The 13091-nt window shown below is 33.2% G+C and overlaps 1 protein-coding gene across 1 annotated transcript; it reads left to right on the plus strand.

Moving 5' to 3' along the window:
* The first annotated feature begins 8437 nt into the window (after positions 1–8437).
* LOC111365434 (cytochrome c oxidase subunit 6a, mitochondrial-like) lies at positions 8438–12651 on the plus strand. Its single transcript, XM_022985977.1, has 4 exons — positions 8438–8649; positions 8926–9032; positions 9121–9163; positions 12330–12651. Exons 1-4 carry the CDS (start codon positions 8529–8531, stop codon positions 12365–12367), a joined length of 309 nt encoding a protein of 102 aa, XP_022841745.1. The 5' UTR covers positions 8438–8528; the 3' UTR covers positions 12368–12651.
* Positions 12652–13091: the final 440 nt, after the last annotated feature.

The following is a 13091-nucleotide window of genomic DNA, read 5'->3' on the forward strand; positions in this document are numbered from 1 at the left end:
TAATTCACCTTTTTATTTTTGTATATGGAGCAACTTCATGAATTTTGTCCATAACTGGTTTAATTTCCAACAACTACAAACCCAAAAGAAAAAATTCACATCATTGTTTTAATGATCGCGCTTGGTGTACAGGGGACCTCTTACAGGTCCTTTATAGGGCCTACGTGGCACATTTAAAAGAGGAAAAAAGGCGAGTTAATCAGCCAAAGCGTCATTTCTTTCCTCCAACAATCCCCCAAATTGAAATCCTCTCCAAAACTATCTCTTCCCTTCACTTCACAACAGCGGCAAAACACCGGTGGACTCGTTTCCACCTCCGGCCGCACCTCGTAACCCCTTCTCATCAGGTTACATTCTCCCAAATTTGTGACCCTCCGAAGCCAGCTTGCAAAACCCTCACTTGAAGTCGATTTCGGCGCCACAATCCTCTCCATATTCAGCCGTCATAGATCACTAAAAAAAAATCGAACCCCTGTTGCAATCCCCAAGCATTTGCCTAGCCTTTGAAAAGCATTGAACCAGACGAAAATCTCCTCACTTCGGCTGCTGCGAAATCAGCTCAAAAATGTCTAAATACAAGAACCACCACCTAATCCCACTCAGGTTGTTCCATGATTGTTTTCAGAAATTTCGAGGTTTTTTCATATACTTTGTAACCCTGTATCTTCTTTTATGTAACTAAATTGGGTAATATGGTATAATATTTACCTCTTACTTTGAATTTCTGAGACATTGTGTTTATCTGAATTGCAGTCCATCTGTATAGGGATTCATTCTATGTATTATTTTACTGTTGAAGAGTTTTGGATTAATAAGATTAGAATTTATTGACTATTCTGCTCGAGCTTCATGCTGATGATTGGGACTACTCCCCTCAGGAAATTAAATCATTGATTGCATTTGGGTAAATGAAACTCTATTTGATGATCCAGCCAATATCCCAACTGTTATTTTATGTAATTGGGGACTAATTCATCCCAGTTGGTGTTTGTATTCTATTTGATGATCGAGTTAACATCTCAACTTTTGTCATATGTAAGTGGGGATTAATTTATCCTGGCCGGAGTTTGGATTAAATTCCTCCCAATCGATGTTTGTATTTTATACATTCTTTGAGTAATTCGTATTTGCATTAATTAGTGCTTCAATTTGACATTCAATTGATTGTTTTTGGTTGATTCTCCTCTTAGAATGGCAAGAAAGAATTTTGCGAGCTATCTAAAAATATTTCTCCAAACCTTGGCAATGTTTTCCAGAAATTCAAATGCAATAACAAACTAATTTCACTCATAATTGTCAAGTTAGTTAAAATTAACAAACCATAAGACAGTAAGAATAATAAACTAATGACGGAAATATAAAATAATGCCTCTATGTAGAAGCACATTATCATCCTAAATACACAAAACCACAGTAGAACATTAGCACCCTAGAAGCACAAAATTGAACTAAATTCACGTTATCAATCAATTGGAAGTTCACTATCCAACTCCTTGAGAAGATCTTCTCCATAAGTTGCAGCATATGTTTCTCGAATCTTTGCAGCATTTCTATGTATGTGGATAATCAATTTGCTTGTTGTTCCCCAACCTGCAAAATTATATTCAATAGATATTTATCACATTATAGCAAGAACGAAGTATATGACAGTCACTGGCACACACAAGTGAAAGTCTTAAAGCATATGAAGCCATCACATAGACAATTGGTTCCTACTACTTAGTAAACCAATGGAAATTTCATGTCAAGGGAGGCAACTTTTGCAAAAGAAATTTCAATAAGAACATGCTAACTAATATGACCATTCCTTCAAATTGTTGAATGAGAGAGCTCAAATTCTTTTCAGTTACCTCATTCTAGGCAATACAAATCCCATCACTTCTCCAGATCTATCTGGTGCATTTACTACTCTTGAGCGTGTTCAAACAATCTCAACTTCTTAATCGGTGTGCTAAATGAACCAATTCTCGAATATGTCCATTTCTCTCTCTCTTCTAGTTTACTAGAAATTCAATTTAATGTTGTACCGAAAAGTATTCTAAAATCTTGAAGACAATTCATGAATCTGACAATGGGCGGTGGCGCTCAAAATCATTGCATCACATATGGAAAACAATTCTAAGTTCATCATCACATACACATACATATTAAATCATATATGCAAATAATCACAGAATGATAACAAAATAATCACAGTATTCACAAAAAACGAGATTAGCGGTAGTATCTTTGCACTTACTCACAACTTAGAGCAAGAAGATGGGGAAGATAGAATGAACGCGAGAACTAACTGACGCCGTAGAGCGAGAAGATGGGAAAGATAGACTGAACACTCAAACTCATTACTTAGAGGGTTTTCTGCTTTTCGAAAAAAATGATTTTTCGTCTTCTTCTTACGTGGGAAATAGTTGGAGGTGGAGAAGTTGGCTGGGCGGGGGGCAGTCACCGGAGTAAATGCCAGATTTCACGCTTGAGGGAAATGGGTGAAATGAGGGTTGACAATTTGAGGTTCAATTACCAAAGCAGGGTTTCTCATTTCACTTCCCTCCAAATGCTTTTTCTTTTGGAAAAAACCATTTGTACAGAAAATGTTTGTACAGAAGTCATATAGATGCTCACATGAAAGGTGGGACTCATGTAAATTAAATATTGTCAACAATTTCTGCCCCACATGTTTGTGTGTATTCTGGAAGGCTTCTGTGAAGCTCTCTTTCTGTACACACAGTGTAGTCCTTTTCTTTTCATTAAAGACACGTCAAAAAATTTTATTTACCCGTAAACCAACTATCAAACTTATCTTCTAAGTTTAGCTTTATTCTTGTTCTAAATAGAGAGGGTGTGTTGTACTAAATATATTTTATTTACTTTTTAATAGATGATGGCTATTTTTGTAAAACAATTTTATAGTGTATTAATCAAAATTATTTTAAATTGGTGTGTACTTATAATGTTGTGGATGAAATAAAAATTGTGGTAATGATATATTTATCCCTAAATAGCAAAAATAGAGTAGAAATGATGCCTGCACTGCAAGGCATGCATGAAGCATAAAAAAGGAGGCAACAAACAACCTTGTGGAGGTGGGGCAGCATTATCTCCTAGGGATTGACCCTCTTGCTTCTTATGGTCGATCCATAGTCCCTTCTAACTCTCAAAATCATTTTTATATCTCTTCTATGCTATATGGAAAATAAAATATTAATTCTTGGATGAAAGCATTACAATCGTTCATTCCAACCTTCCCATTCCCTTTTCATTGGGAAGTGAATTAAATTTCTAGTTCTTCTTTTGTCAAAATTTTATTACTTTTGGACTTTCGTTATATAGGAAGAGATAGCAAACTTATGACTAACTCCTAATCTAATTGCTTGAGAATGACATTCATATCCAACTGTAGTAATGTTAGAACACCAATTTAGATGGCATTAGGTGGTGTTAAATGAATCCATTTTTTTACTACATTTAATTAAGCTTTTCACTTAATCATACGTATGAAAGTGTTTAGCACCAGTAGTAGTAGATAGCATTATTCATAAGTTTTAGATGTTATTTAATGTTTTATTTTTCTTATGCTAAATGGTAATTTTGGTATATAATAGTGCAATGCATAAGATTATTGAATCATGCCTCTTTTAATGCGTAATAGTAATTTGACTTTATACTCACTTTGCAATTGCCAAAATCAAATTGCAATCTAAGAGGACAGAGTTCTAAATTTCTGATCCCACAACCTTTCAAAATTTATGGCGTTTGGTCAATATATAGTCTCAAATATCATGCTGAGGAATGAAGAAAATTATGTGAAAGAATAGGATGTAAGTATATATTTCTATATTATTAAGCCCCTGATTGGGTCATATTCTTGGCAAAATGAGAATGAGAAATAGAGATTTTGTAAGCCATACACAAGACAAGACACATGAAGTCAATAATTGTGGGCTGGATTTGACAAGCAACGGTAGGAATTCTTCTATTTTTGAAGAAAAAATGCCTCTCAGACAACTCCTAAGAACTATTCTATACATTTAGTTTTTTGCTTGGTTGCTATTTCAATTTAATTATTTTGTTTACCTTTTCGGACTTGTGTTGTTAGGTTGCAGATATAAAGGAAGAATTGTATTAAACGTGGCCAAATCTTCGTGACAAAGAATAAAATTTTGATTTTGGCCAATTTAATTATTTTGTTTACCTTTTAGAAATATAAAATAACGTAAATACAAATAATGTAACTATATGCTAATAATATTTACTATAATTTCTACTAAATGTTATTGCACATTTTGGACCATGTGGTATTGCCGAGTTTTATTTTCTTATGTTTATGCTTTAGGTAATTTTTGAAGTCCTTCCAAGAAGGGGGCAATTTCTTGATTAGTATGGCAACCTGAGATGATACGTTTAGTTTCATTTATTCGACATGGATATCAGTATAAATTAAAGTTCTTGAACTTGGGATATGACGATCTTGTGGTCAACCATTTTGGAATCTAAAAATTGGGCGACAATTAATTTCATCATGATGGCATCTTCGATTTTACTTGGTATCCAAAGATTCCCACAATTCATTCGCATACTTCACGAATACACCAGATAAATAATAAGAAGAAGTAGAAACAGAATACATTTGAATAATAAATTCATATTAAGATTGATGTTACTGGACTATAAATTCATCATTCGAACAATTTGAATATACTACACCGATGGAAAAATCCTAATGCAATTTGAACAGCGTAACGAGATGATCAACAGGATCAAAATATTAATTCGAGCCCTCCCACTTCACGATATTTCCTTAAAATGAATTTGCTACCTTCAAAGGTAGGAAAATAGTTCAGCATTCATCTCCAGGAAAGAACGATTTCCTCTCCTCTGGAAGTAGTACAGTAATTTGCAGGAGTTCTAATGCACTCAATGAAGTGTTTTTTACTTCGGGAACAATATCAAAACAAGAAAAAGAACAAGATTCAAAGTAGAAGTTTGTAATGAAAATGATGTATTTATTCTAGTAGCAGGATGGGCAATCATAGATTTGTTCGTTAGCATTCGAACATCCTTCAAGCCTTTTCAGAATAATAATACTCACTGTTCAAATAGGCCTTTAAATTCGAATAGACATCTCTGTTCAGATTGAAACACTACATCTATTAAGTTGGTTAATTGTCGACCTAGACCAAAAAATATCCAGGAAAAGCCAAAGATTGGAAATAAAAAATTTCATTTAAAATTAGTTACAATTTTATTAGTTATAATCTGGTCCAAAATTTAAATAAATATTATCCAAAAAGATAATATAGTACAAAGACGCACCCTCACCTGAACACGAACCAGTTACATGCTCGTACTGTGCCGGACGAACAACGACAGCGCATGCATTGGATTTAGGACCGAACCTAATAGGATAAAAGTCTCCTCCATTTCAAAGACTATTAATACCCCTTAGGGCCAATAGCCTAACTTCCACCATATAAATGATATCAAAATTTTCTATGTGGGACAAGTATTTAGCAATTTTCAATCAATCAAAAATTTCACTAGTTTTTAGTTTCAAGTAAGTTAGTTTGACATCAAATATTTTATTCAATTCTAAATAATTTTTGATAAATAAATATATCACATTAATCATTTTATGGAGTAGAACGTTAATATACCCGGTCCCGTTAAAATCGATGTATGGATTCCACTAAAATTGGAGCTCAAACTTGACCCAACTCACTAATTACCAAACCATTTCCAACAGATTTTTCGTGTCGAACATTATCCATTGGAAATATCTTGTACACTTGCTATTCATGATAAACTGCAATCAATTTCTTCTACTCATGAACTCTCTATTGAATATATTATTGTATATTTTTAAGTGGGTATGTAAAACTTCAATTAAATAATGAAATTGATATCATATACTTTGTATTAATACATTGGTTACATGGACTTTTGATGTGCATTGGGAAAACTATTTCTCTATCAATATTGAGTAATTTTACTTCACCTTCTATAGTCCTAATTCATCCAAAATTGATCTTTAAAGACAAGAAGTTAGATGAAGGCAGCGAGGATGACGGGACTTGATGATGAGGATCCCAAGTCACAGCACTTCACAAAACCCGATAGGGATTAGTCACAAGCAATAATTTAGTTGCTTACCATGTGAAACTTTATTGCCTTTTTCACATCCATAATTTTTATAGAATAATGCTATTTGCAGTGAAAATTACTAGCAGTCGTCTTATGTGGCGTACACTTGACAGTTTTTCATTTGATGTATAATTCAAAAAATAACTACCACATCTATATATCAAATACCAAATTGTCAATTGTATGTCACATAGGGCGACTATTGACAGTCTTCACTACGAATATCATTACTCATTTTTATATTCCAATATGTCCAAATTCCACTAGCTTAAGACACGTACTTTTAGAACAAATACTTAAATGTCCATAAGCTGAAAAATCATGCTCAAGATTAACTTTGCTTATTGAACAACATATGGCAATTCGAACATCTCAAGACACTTTCATTTTGATAGGAACAATGGATCTAGCTGTGAGATCAAAAGGCGAACCAACAACTATAGTATAGCTGTGTTTGAATGAATTCAAATTGCATCGAATTTATATTTGTATTACTATGAAAACTAGAGGATACTATCAAGTAATCAAGAGGCTAAACTCTCTCCCTCTTAAACTCTCAATATCTGAAAACTGGCGTCTGATACAGAATCATACTTGTTGCCTCCCCTTAATTTCTAGACGTCGTGCTGCAACTTTCCATGCCTAACATACATAAACCTTATCATAGCTTTTTGCAAAGCCTTTTTGCCTACATCTAATAAGCTGAAATCCTAGAATCATCATTAAATACAACCAAAGAATTTGTAAGAATCGGAAGTATATCACATGTATTCTCTATTTAATGTCCTAAGTCGTGAGTAGTTGAAGAACAAATTGTGCGCTTCACCTTTCTCCACTTATCCGCTTGTGGCAATCTATTTGGTTGTTATGTTCATATTACTTATCGTAACATTTGTGAAATCGAAGGGTCCGGGTTGTCCGAGTCCAGGAGACTGAGGCGGTCGGAGTCGAAATCCCACATTAATTTTGAAATAAAGGGTATTTTTGTCTTTCAATGTTAAAAATGCTATTGTGGTGAATAATTATTAAGTTAGGCCTATGTGTTAAACTGAGTGTTTGACGTGGCCATTTAAAAAGGTGGCCATCTATTTGGCTGTTATGTTCATATTACCTATCGTAACATTTAAGAAATTGGTATATGAACTGTTGGAACGTCTATTTACAAAATCCCAAGTAATTTTATCATAAGAGTGTAAATATGCGTTGTATTATTTTCTCGTCGACTGGAATTTTGTTCTATTGGATTTTCTTAGCAAAGTTTTGTGTAAGGTTCTACTAATGTGAATTTAAAATAATAATGAACTCTGTTTCTTGTTGTGATTTTTAACTAGATTTTTATTATTTATTTATTTTCTGTTTTGTTTTAACGCCAAATATTATTTGGAATTGATATTCAAGGGAAGTTTTATTAAATTTGGAGATGTCCAAAGTGCATGGCTCACAATTTATAAACAGTATTAACTCTTTGGAATACTGAAGGAAGTTAAGCCCATTGTTAAATGTGGATTAAAATTAAATTTTTAGTAAATTTTGATAAAAGTTAATAAAATATGTGATTGAAAAGTTATGAACCCAACGAAATATATTATTAAAATTATTGAATTTAGTTTAGATTAAAATTTAATCTCTACTAAACATGGGCTAAATATTTTAATAGTAATCCTTAATTTGTTATTAGTGAGATAAAAATATAAATTTATTTACAAATAACCCAATACTATTATTTTAATACCAATCTTTAATTTGTTTATTAGTGAGGTAAAAGTTAAAGTGTTTGTTTGAGTCATATTATTTTGGAAGAATGTATTTTTGAATAGTAGAATGATGGAAAATATGTAATTAAAAAATGAAATTTTTTTTTTAGATTTGTATGTAATATTATTTTATTGAAGAATGTATAATTGAAATGATGTCAAATCACTATTTGAGAATGCAACACAATGCTATTATTTTAACAAAAAGGACTATTGTATTCACTTCATCAAGGAGGTTTGGCTCGACCCATCTACCCACGAGCTCGCCTAGTACTCGGGGGTGGAGCTTGGTTCAGCCCACGAGCTTGTGAACTCACGAGCCAAGCCCACAAGCTCAAGAATTTTTTTTAACTCTTTTGTTCCCCCTTTTTTACGAGCCCACGAGCTCATAGGCGAGCCAAGCGGGTCACGACTCAACTCGTGCTCAGGCTCGTCCAAATACGAGCTCAAACCACCCACGAACCATCTTTTTACCGGCTGAACAATCAAGTTGACGAGCCGCTCTACTCGATTAAGACCCCTAATTTCATCTGCCTTAAAAGGGCCATTTTCAATAACTCCTCACTCAAATATTAAGTTAATACAAATCAATTAAGTACCTCAACAAAGAAAGAGGAGAAAAACAGAGACGCGAAAATGGCATCGGCAATTGTGAGATCTGGCCTCCGCTCCGCCATCCGCGGCGGCGCATCTACTCCACGCTCCTCCAGTGCTTCTAAACGGACCTTCGCTTCCCATGTTCATCACGATGAAGCTGGTATTAATAAATTAAAACAACATTCCATTTATAACGGATGAAATTGAAAATTGATTTTTCAGGATTTTATTATTTTAAATTACTTTTGAATTTTTGGGCTATTCCCTGTCTAGGTCATCATTACATTCAGATTAACATAGTCTGTATGCAGTTTTAGAAGATTGATTTTTATGATTGTATTGGCGATTCAAATACTGGATGCGATTGAAAATTAATTTTCCAGATTTTAGGTGTATGTTAATTATTTTTAAATTGTTTTGGTGATCGTGTGTGTAGCCGAGGCTTCAAAGTGGGAGAAGATAACATATGCAGGTATAGCAACTTGCAGTATTCTTGCAGTCATTAACCTTTCCAAGGGTCATCCTCACCACGAAGAGCCTCCTGTAAGTTTCTTTATATCTCCCTTCTTTTTCATTTTACTAGATCGAAAACTGGGTTTTATATTGTTGATCATGCTCATTTTGTGTGCAGTCATACCCATACTTGCACATCCGTAACAAGGAGTTCCCCTGGGGTAAGTTTTTTAATTATATTATGCAAATTTCTGTTTCAATTTTATTTATAATATATTTTCAGTGCTTGTTTTACTTTATATAGATGTTTCTGTGGGCTGTACAAGCTTTCATACAGTAAAGAGTATGCTTCTGCGTGTTTATATATTTTCTGATATTGAGAAGCGTATATTTTGTGGCAGTTATTCCTGGCTGTAGTTATAATTAGAAAAAAAGTTTCCCTGTCATTTGTTCTTATTATTCTTTACTTTGTTATACTGAAATTCCCCTTTCCATAGATTTTCCCCCTTATGAGACATTTGCATTTGTATTGTTGAAATGTTGACCATTGTCAAATATTTCGGACTACGACATTGTGTAATGATGGACAGATACAAGTTTAACTTTATTTAGAACTTTTCAAGGATCAAGCAACATTCAAAAATATTGTTCCTAGTATTTAGAGATGGCTGTGGATGAATTCATATTGATTTTCCATGTGCAAAAATGAAAAATAGGGTTTATTGTAGATATTCATTAAAACTCCTTTTAGTTTCTGTCAAAATTTTATGATGTACACATTGTGTGATCCTGCCATTAATAATAGTTGGCTGTTTTATGTCCTCCATTACATGTCTCAGATATTTTTTTGGCAGCCTTCGTATATTTCCATTTGCTTTTATCTTATGGCAGCTTCGGTTGCAAATGTGAAGTGTGGCCCTTGTTTGAATAATGTAGCTTAACTTGAACTAGAATCTGTCTTTGTTCTCATTATTCTTAATTCCCCATATCATAGTTATAGGTGGCATCTTGCATACATTGTATAAAGAGCTTTTCTGGGCTGTTGCTTTTTGAAGTAATTGTTTGAAAACTAGATTTCTTTGACATGCTACCTTTACGAATGCTTATTTTTCCGTTAGTCAGTCAAATGTTAACCTACTATCAAATACCCAACCATAGGGGCAGTCTGATCCTTCAAAATAGATTATTGTGTATTGACCTTATGTCTCATGATGACCTGGCAACATTGGACAACTTTGATGCTTTTGCCATAAATTTTTCAAATCAGATGAAGAACTTGAGAAACAAAAAACACTATGGGCAAATTGCTTTTGTTGGCAACTTATGAATGTTACTTTCAGTTAAACATCAAAGCTACTGTACGAGTCACCTACACGTTTCTACCGTGAGGAATGCTATTTGTCATCACTTGTGATCATCATCACGTTTAAATGCCATTATATGATATGTCAATAACACGAGTCTCATGTCTCCACATTTAATTGAACCTATCATTCAATGTACCATGTTCCCACAGTGTGATGAATATCATCAAAAATAGCATTATTCTTCCACGGTAGGGGTAGGAAGGATCAATTTTTAGGCAGACTTACCCTTCAGAATAGGTTGAGTGTGTATTTGAACCCATTTTGACCTGGCAACTTAGAGCAACTTTAATGCCATCATCTTACATTATTGAATTAGATGCAGAACTAGAGAAAGAAGAAATTCTGGCCACCCCAATTAAACATTCGCCCTTGTGGTGATGAAAATATATTCCATCTCCTATGCACCACATTCTCTAGAAAGACCATCATCGATGTTTAGAAGCTGAAGTTGCTTTTCTTTATAATTAATAGCTGTCTCTTGGTCTATCTTATAAGTTTTGATAATGATTAACAGGAACTCGAATGATAACTCCCAATAGATTCTATAATTTGGGGAGAGGGATTTACTGTTTTTTGGGTTATTAGTGCCTACAGTATCCAAGCAGATTAAATTTGCTTTCAAAGATTTAGCTTTGTGCAGTATCTGTCTGTTGTTTGTTAACATCAACAGCCAAACTGATTAAAATTTTTATTTCTTTGTTTTAACTATGTCGTTAGGTAGAATTTCTGCTTAGATTTTGTTCTATATTTTTATGCCCCTGTTTGGTGCAGCTTAAATACTTGATTAAAATTCAAGTCAAAATCAATCATTAACTTAACTACACATTTCATTTGACCAACAACTTTTCAACCTCAAATTTTATCAACTTTTATCAAAATCTACTAGAAGTGTAATTTTTATCTACGCCATACAGGGCTTTATATGATTTACTTGAAGAATTCCAGCAAGAACTAAGATTTAAGCAGCAGTGGAATTAAGTGTAAAGTAGGAAACCTGAGAATTAATTGTTTGTGTTTTAAGTGTCTTGCCTGCAGAATGTGATTTGAATTATTGTGTTTGTACTTGTACAGCAAAATAAAACTTTTACTAACCAAAATAGGATTTTGCATTCTTTAACTTAGGCCCTGTTCTCTTTACCGTTTTCGGGTCGTTTTCTGTTTTCGATTTTTCAAAACGGTGAAAACGTGTTCTCTTTCCCGTTTTCGAAAACGAAAAAAAATTTGTGAAGAAAACACAAAACGACTTTTTTGTCGTTTTGGGCGTTTTCAGTGTAAAACTTGAAAAAATTGAAAACGCGGGAAACACTTCTTTTTTTTTTTTTTTTTTGAGGTGGTGGTGTGGTGATTCTCAAAATTTAAAAAAAAAATTAAAAATTAAAAAATTTTTTTTTTGAGGAGATAGTGTGGTGATTCTCAAAATTTCAAAAAAAAAAAATAAAAATTAATTTATTTATTATTATTTTTTTTTGGTGTTTTGAGGTGGTGTTGTGGTGATTCTCAAAATTTTAAAAAAAAAAATTTATTTTTTTTTGTTTTGAGATCCTAACAAAAAGAACGCATTTTCAACAATTTCAAAACAAACACTCAAAATACAAAACTCAAAATGAATTCAAAACTCAAAACACAAAACTGAAACACAAAGAGAACACCCCCTTAGGCTTTTTATTTAAATGCGGGAAACGCTCAAGTTGCTTTTGCTGCTCTATCTTCCTCCATTGTCATGATTGTCATCACTTTCGGGCTTCAGCCGATAAGTTCTTACTCGAGCGCCTTTCTGGGACGCACAGAGAAAATCACTTTACATGAATCTTTTATTTTATTGGGGGTAAAGGAATCTGCATATAACTCTCCAGGACTTGCTGCCAACACGTGTTCTAACGTATTTTTACGTATTCATTTGACACGTTGATTTGTGTACTGCATAGAATTCTTTTACCTTGGTGCTGCTTTCGACGAAAAATGCAATATGCAATCTCTCATATGCCTTCTGGTTTCTATTAAGCAAATTTTGTGAATGCAGGTCCAGATGGTCTTTTCGAGGTGAAGGAACATCACTGATCCTACTGAGTTGGTGGATTTGAAGATTCAGATGAATAATGATTTGGTTTATTTTGGCAGTGTAATTGAACTTGTGCTATCAAGTCTGCCTCCCAAATTTAATTCAGTTTATTGTACTTATTCGGGATTAAGATCGAATACTTGTCATCTTTCACTTTTGCTTCTCTTTCCTTTATGGTACTACATAATAAAAGTCGAGCAACGGATTGAATTTGCCCTTTTTCGATGGCTTTTGTGCCATGTTGATACTACCAATTTAATTTGTGATTAGTTATTTTCTTCAATCATGAATCAGTGCAGATTTTTTGACATAATGTCACATAACATTAGACTGTTTTAAACACAGTGAACTTTTCTATTAAATTATCTTCTGCCATCTTAAATTATGTCAAAGAATTTGTTAAAATCTTCTCACAGTGTGGCAAAACCTTGTCTTCCATTTTTTTTTTCTTTTTTTTTTCTCGCCGTTTCGTGGAGACTTTGGAATTTTATTTTGGCACGTCACTGTCAGAAAGAAAAAGGTCGTGTCGTAAACATGTTAAGTACTCTTAAATATGAAATTTCTATTACATTCTTATTTTAATTAAATTTAAAAACAATAATTCACCCTTCTAGAACTTTAAGAAGGGATGAATCAATATGATTTTCTCTAAAATCTCTTTTGAAATGAATATTTTTTAAATATTGGTTTTAAAAAATTAATTAAGTTAATTTTACCAGAAAA

This window comes from Olea europaea, chromosome 17, assembly GCF_002742605.1.
Source record: "Olea europaea var. sylvestris chromosome 17, O_europaea_v1, whole genome shotgun sequence".
In the NCBI taxonomy this organism is placed as follows: Eukaryota; Viridiplantae; Streptophyta; class Magnoliopsida; order Lamiales; family Oleaceae; genus Olea; species Olea europaea.